Source organism: Engraulis encrasicolus, chromosome 10, assembly GCF_034702125.1.
Source record: "Engraulis encrasicolus isolate BLACKSEA-1 chromosome 10, IST_EnEncr_1.0, whole genome shotgun sequence".
NCBI classification, from domain to species: domain Eukaryota; kingdom Metazoa; phylum Chordata; class Actinopteri; order Clupeiformes; family Engraulidae; genus Engraulis; species Engraulis encrasicolus.
This window is the reverse complement of record NC_085866.1, coordinates 27,527,812-27,535,311: the sequence shown is the minus strand read 5'-3', so window position 1 is coordinate 27,535,311 and position 7,500 is coordinate 27,527,812. Positions and strand designations below refer to the sequence as shown.

At 43.7% G+C, this 7,500-nt stretch overlaps 1 protein-coding gene across 6 annotated transcripts in view; it reads right to left on the bottom strand.

Moving 5' to 3' along the window:
• The window catches only part of rapgef3 (Rap guanine nucleotide exchange factor (GEF) 3), an 80,985-nt gene that overhangs the window by 46,830 nt on the left and 26,655 nt on the right, over nt 1-7,500 (bottom strand). For all 6 annotated transcript variants that reach the window (XM_063208549.1, XM_063208552.1, XM_063208547.1 and 3 more), the window contains one exon: nt 2,550-2,594. In XM_063208549.1, coding sequence (XP_063064619.1) covers nt 2,550-2,594 — 45 coding nt within the window. The remainder of the gene's footprint in view (nt 1-2,549; nt 2,595-7,500) is intronic.

Below are 7,500 nucleotides of genomic sequence, written 5' to 3'. Positions count from 1 at the left end.
TACAATACCGTGATGTATACCGTGATATATACCGTGACTAAAATTATACCGAGGTATACATTTTTGGCCATATCGCCCACCCCTAACACACACTACACACTACATGATACGCCGCGACAACTCCTGTGGTACATCGCCCCACAAGTGGACACACACTCACTACACACACACACACAGAGACATACACACACACACACACACACACACACACACACACACACACACACACACACACACACACACACACACACACACACGCACACACACACACACTTACAGTACTTCTCCCTGACAACCCCTGTGGTGCGTTGTCCCGGCCTTGCTTAACAGCGTGCTGGTCAGAGAAGCTATGTTATTACCCTAGCCACGCTACAGCCAAGACATTTAAAAGCAGTCTGGAGGATACACACACACACACACACACACACACACACACACACACACACACACACACACACACACACACACACACACACACACGCGCGCGCGCGCGCATACACGTGCGCACACGCACACACACACTACACAAACATGCACGTACACACACACACACACACAACACAAACATGCATACACGCACAAATGCACGCATGCAAACATGCACACACACACACACACACACACACACACACACACACACACACACACACACACACACACACACACACACACACACACACACACACACACACACACACACACACACACACACACACACACACACACTACATACGTCAATACAGCATGCACCAATCTGAAGAGTCTTCTTTGCTGTGGCTGCTAGCGACCTGGAAAGGAAATGTGGACGCACCACACAGGGTGCAAGTTGCATTTCTTGCTTTGTTCCCTAGCAGGGCTCGACTGGTAATCTGGCAAACAGGGCCTTTTCCCGATGGGCCAACAGTCTTCAGGGGTCGTTGCTGGTGTATGTTTTGCTTGTTTGTTTGTTTATTTTTCTTTACACACCGGCCCTCAGTTTAGATTGGGCGGCCCATTGGTCTGTCTTTCATATTGATAGTGAACTGAGCTGTCGTAGAATCAATAATATCGAGTCATAATATGGAAAATCAGGGGATGTGTGAGGGGGTGGTCTATGCCAGAAATGCCCAGGTTGTTTTTTGGTCCCCAGTACCCTGTTCCCTAGTGTACTCTGAAGAGAACGTTCACAAAGTTAAATTTTGAGATTCCACATTGGTCTTAACAGGCAGTGTGTACTTGGAGAGGTGACTCAGCAGAATCTACACCTACAGGAAGACATTTGTTCACAGTGCAAGACAGTCTCAGCACAGACAGATCCTCTCTGTATCAGGGGCGGAGCTATAGAGGGGGCGAGCAAGGCATTTCCCCCAGGGCCCTCCTGTATTGGATCTGCGGGGCCCTTTGTGACCTTGGCAGGCCGTTTGGGGAACCCTATCAGTGTCTTGCCCTGGGGCCCTGTATGTAATTGTTCTGCCACTGCTCTGTAATAAAATGAATTGTAGTTTGAGGAGCTTGATCGCCAGGCCACAGAGTTTTTGGAGAGTGGGTGTGCATCCAAAATAATGTTGTTTTTTTCACAGGTGCTACACAGTCAAAAATGCAGTGTCAATTCATTACTATTTTGGAGAACGTATGGCCCCAATTGATTTAGTGCTAGTTGAGATAACACTTAGAGTTCCATTTAGCTTTAATTCAAGAGCATGGCTTTGCAGTGTTAATTCAATAGTCAAAGAGTTGACTGTAACTCTAAAATGAAATGGGGCCATATAGTCTCAACAAAGTGTTAAATTAGCATAATTATTTTTTTTTTACTATGTACAGTTTAGATAATAGTATCAGACAGAAAAAGAATGTTGGTCTGTTCACTGAAAGGATTTAACTTTTTTGTGAGTTTTTAGATCATGTGACATAAATGAAGCTTCATTGCTGGCCTAATGGTGCAGAGCAGTATCAGCCTGGTGTCATGAGGTATTTAGTATGAGCGGGATGAGATGAGATAGCTCTGATGATGTATGAGATGTTATGTAATTGTGTTTCAGTGCAGGCTCTGGTGATAGGAACACTGCACTGTGAATTATTATGGAGTCTAAATTAGTAGCAGTGAGCAGAGTAATAGCCTCTCTGACAGTCATATGCGATGTGGACTCACCAGCATCTATTCTTGGGCACATCTGTGTCTGTGCATATCCACCATGCATTTTGTTTAAACATATTAATTCATGCATTCCTTTCATACTAAAATGTATCAGATTTTAGTTTTGTTTTACTTCATTTGACATCATTTGATGACATTTGATGTCATCGAATTTCACTTGATGTCACACATGCATCATGGTTCGGGTGGGTGGGCGCATTCAAAGAACTTAACGAGACAATAGTACCAGACAGTGGGAAACAGTGCACAATGCAGTTGTACTCCAAAAAAGCAGTGTGCAGAACACACACACACACACACACACACACACACACACACACACACACACACACACACACACACACACACACACACACACACACACACACACACACACACACACACACACACACACACACACACACAGTCCGCCTACCTGTTTCATGGGGTCCTGTGTGTCCAAGCTGTCAGGCAAAGGAGTCTGAAAAGGAAAGAGAGAGAGAGAGAGAGAGAGAGAGAGAGAGAGAGAGAGAGAGAGAGAGAGAGAGAGAGAGAGAGAGAGAGAGAGAGAGAGAGATGAGTGCACAATCAGAATCATCGCCTCCAAGCTGAGTCCTCCACAGGCCACTTCTAGAGACCTCATTAGAGGTCAAGTGGGGGAGATGAGGTGGCGTGCTGGATAAGTACACAGCAGCCTTTGTGAGGGAAAATATGCATTTGAGAAATACTTAGTAACCTTAGGCTTAGTGAGTAAGACACATTTAAAAAATAAAAAAAGATACACAGTAACCTTTGTGAGTCAGACATATTTGAAAGATACACTTTAACATTTTTTTTTTAAAGATACAAAATAACCTTTGTGAGCAGGACATATTTAAAGGATAGGCCTACATAGAAACCTTTGTGAAGACACATTTGAAAGTGTGATTTGTACATAGTTAAATTTGTACATAGTTTGTAGATAGTGTAGGCCTACATACTAATGATTAGGGTATTTGCCAGGCATGTTTGATAAGAGAGTCCATGTTCCATATTACTAAAAACACAAGCCTTTATATGTGATACTCCAGCAAAACGTGCTTTTACTGTAATCAGCTACATGTCCTCAATGAGCACATTTACCATACATGCAGGGAGTATACCAATCTGTAGACATTGGCAGTATTCTGTTTGCCCATGACGCATGTAACCTCTTTATTTATTCTGAATGTGGCCGTATTCCTGGAATATTCTCCACACATGTATACGGAAGATTCCACGTCTTCCCATAGGCCTAGTGACAATATTCCATTTGGAGGAGGAGTAACTGCAGTCATTGCATCCAACATTTACAAATGTGGTATCCGACGAAGCCCCATAATGCTCACCGTTCCACCAGCGGAATGCTGCAACAACTGTCACTCAAAAGTTAACTACCATAGTACTACACTACTATGACATAACACAGGGCCCTTAGTAATGCACTACGATTTGGTCATTCCCATTCTGGTAACAGCCAATTTATAATGCCATTTAAGACATTCTCAGAAAACAACAATATCTTCTTCATACAGTATACCCATACAACCTCGCAGCAATGTCATGACAATTTGTGGCAACCTATTATGCACCTCTACTATTGCTCAGGAAAATGAGATGGCCCAACCAGATACCAACCTCATCACCAAACAGATTCACAGTCAGTCACCCCGCAAATGTCATTCCGCAAATGTCAGCTGTTGCAGCTTTGAAACATTTGATATAGTCTACTGATATATTTAAGCCCCTTGTACTCAGCTGTAATTGGTGACAGGTGATGGGCTGCTTCGGCATTTCAAAAATGATAACAAAAAGGCAACAGATGATGCCATACGTCACCTCCATAATTATCCCACACACACAATGGCATCTGATATCTCTCTTCTGTTCAAAACACAAGGTCTGGAGGTTGTGATTTGTAGAGGGAGTAGGGGAATTGCCTCGCTCTTCCCATGGTTTTGATAACACTCTGCTATATTATACCCATGTCTGGTGGTGGAAATCATTTCATAACTGCATACATGTATTACGCCAGAGTAATACAACTCCAATCATGCTCCATTAAAGTCTTCAAACCTAACAATCGGTCCCGCTTTCATTTTTCCGTGGGTATTAATACCTCACACAGGTTGCCATCTACAAAGTAAGTCCTCAACATACTGTCAATACCACACATGGTGGCACATTAGGACTAAGTGATCTGCCTAAGCCCAAAACCATGATGGCATGCTTGGAGCGTATCCTGTGCATGAATCCCACGCATGATGGTATGTTAGTAATCAGTCGTCTACATAAACACCATGGGTGCATCCCAATATGCACACTCCCGTCCTCCACTTGTGCTTGTGGCCTCGCCCTGCCTCCATGGAGAAAACAATAATGTTTCCCAGCTGGCAGCCTAGCCACAACAACTTTTCGGGGACTGTTTTTTATTTACCATCCCAATTGCAAATGAGAAAATGACATTAGAATTGTGCTTTTGCAAGATATTGAATTAATTTTCAGTCGTCAGTGACAACATCATGAGGTCACGAGCAGGCAAGTGAGCAAGGGAGGACGGAAGTCTGCATATTGGAATCCACACCATGGCATGATGGCATGTGAGGAATGGCCGCCCATGTAGCCTAGCTGCACCTGTCATTACCTCATTAGAATCTCATCTCCGTCCAAAGCCAAGGGCCACAAGTCATACTGAAAACCAGAGGCCAACACCTAGAATAACATCAGAGCATGTGGGGAATGCCCTCTACATGACATTGACATGTGTGTGCTTTGAAAGTACAGTGAAAGCGGAAAGGAATTGGAAAGGTTGTTGGCGTGTTGTTGACAGGGTTTTTGGCTATCTTGGCCAGCACTCCCTGAAAGGTGAAATGCAATATCTCAATGGGAGCTTCCTGGATAAATAAAGGTCAAATAAAAAATAAACATAAAGATGGACTGTTTATTAAAAGAAATACTTATTGAATACTAAGTAGTTTTCAGAAGACTGGAAGCAGAATTGTCTCTGTAGAAACTATGCTGCTAAATGTGAATGCATCTGTAAATTGTGAATGTTTCATGAACCACTGAAATAGCTTTGTCAGACATCCTCTAAAGGTTGAACAAACAAGTGCTTAGTGTTACTTCAAACTGTACAGACAAAAACAACACATGACCAAATGAGAGAATTTTTGGTATTTCAGCTTGAAGACATTCTGAAGCAACTGGCTCGACTGGCTGAAAAGATTTAATCAGGTGTCAAACAGGGGCACACAGGAATACAGACATGTAACAGCATTTCTGTTATTTTCATAGGCTTGACTTCAGTCACATTGTCTTAATAATTTACAGCACTTCAACTGAAACGCTTCCATATATAGTCAAACCTCCACCACGTCCAGCAATAGAAATAACTGATGGAAATGGAGATAACACGTTTAAAGCACAAAATACAAAAAAAACAACTGCATTCTTAAAAGCATGTACTGTATGCAATCCAACATGGTTCCTTTGAGAACGAACATTAGTCTTCAGGGCTGAACTGGGTGAGAAATAGGGCCCGGGCACTTTTGGCTTAAAGGGGCTCCACAAATTAGTGGCGTAGAACTGACTCATCGGTGGGCCCCAAGCCTTCGTTGGCCCCTATTTTCTGAAATGTAAAAAAAAATATATATAGGCCTACAGTTAATATATATTTTTTTACATTTCTGACATAGGGGCCCACGAGGGTGCAGGGCCCACCGGGAAATTCCCACTATGCCAGATGGCCAGTGCAGTCCTGTTAGTCTCGCCAGACAGACTCACGGCCACTTGAGCACCACTGCACTGCTCTGCTCTGCAAAACAGCCCTGATGGAGTCAAACACTTGAGACGCACGCTTGATTGGGCACAGGAGTATGAAGAAGGAACAGTGGTTCCTCGAGTGGGCAAATCTCAGATGTGCCCATGGCTACATTGCTTTGTGAGGCAGCGCCATGAAAGCGCATACTCCACAGACACATATATACATGTTTACTGTTTCTTATTGCTTATTTATTGTTAGCTCTTATTTATCATATGCTTGTCTATGTGTCTGGAATGTGCTGTGTGGATGACCAGGTGGCATTCAGTTTCCCCTGAGGGGATTAATACAGTCTCTCATCATCATCATCATCATACAGACGAGGGCTAAAGCATTCTGTGGCATCTGTGTAAAGGAGTGGTCCCAATTCTGGAGCTTTATTTAAATTGGAGATGTCTGGATGAAATGTTTGCATATTCTGAGCGTGAGCAGCATCATCAAGTGGGCCCTAAATCTCCAATGTGCTCATGGCTATACTTAAATTAGGGTGTGGTGTGGTGTGGTGTGGTGCAGTTCGATGCTAGTCAGGCCAAGAGCAATGCAAGTACTTTCTGAGTTCCCGCAAATACGGGAACTGCTCCCACTTTGTCGATAAGCAAACAACCATGAGCAAACCAAGGGAGGCAGGTCAACCATGCCTTTTGGGAAACATTAATTGTTATGCTCTTGATCAGACCAAGTCGCCGATAATCAAGCTAGTGCGATGATGTATTCAACCCTTTCATAGATACACAGACGAGACCACTTGAGCAGAAGCTGTTTTTGGGGGGAATACAACTCTCCGGCTGACTTTATACAACTACGTATGTAAAAGAAATATTCAGATATTCTGACAAATACTCAATCAGACTACGTATTCTTGTGTAAAAGCTCATATGGGAGGTCACCTGCTGTATACCGAACACTCTGAGGGACACATTGGTCACGTACGTACGTCTGTGACGTTAGCGAATATAAACGACGGCGAAAGATGCATTAAGCAACGGAAGAGACAGCAGATGGAAATGTCATAAATGATATACTGGTTGGTTCAGATTAGAGATGTACAAGATCCAAGATCCGGTTCCGGATCCGGCAGGATAATAGGGTTTTTCAGACTACCCGGATCCGGCAGGATCTTAAGCAGTGGATCCGGTATCCGGCAGTTACCTAAAAATCAGGATCTGGGGCATCTCTTTTAACATAGCCTAGGCTTTTCAGTCAGTCTTTCACAACCCCAATCGCTGCATGGAGTGAAAGCCCTTTGGAAGCGGCAGTTGAAGGCAGTGTGACAGTAAGCCAAAAGTAGTTTAAAGTAGTTTGCGCCAACGTAATAAAAAGGGCCCACGTGTGCGAGTTGGCAACGTGTTTCAACCCTTTCGTAGGATCCGATATCCGGTTCTGGTTCCGGCAGGATCTTAAGCAGTGGATCCGGTATCCGGCAGGATCCTACAAATCAGGATCCGGTGCATCTCTAGTTCAGATATGAATGTCAATTGCATGCTGGTTACAGGCATCTGTCTGTTTAGCATAACATAACTGCACGAGAACGATTCAGCAAGACACCGTG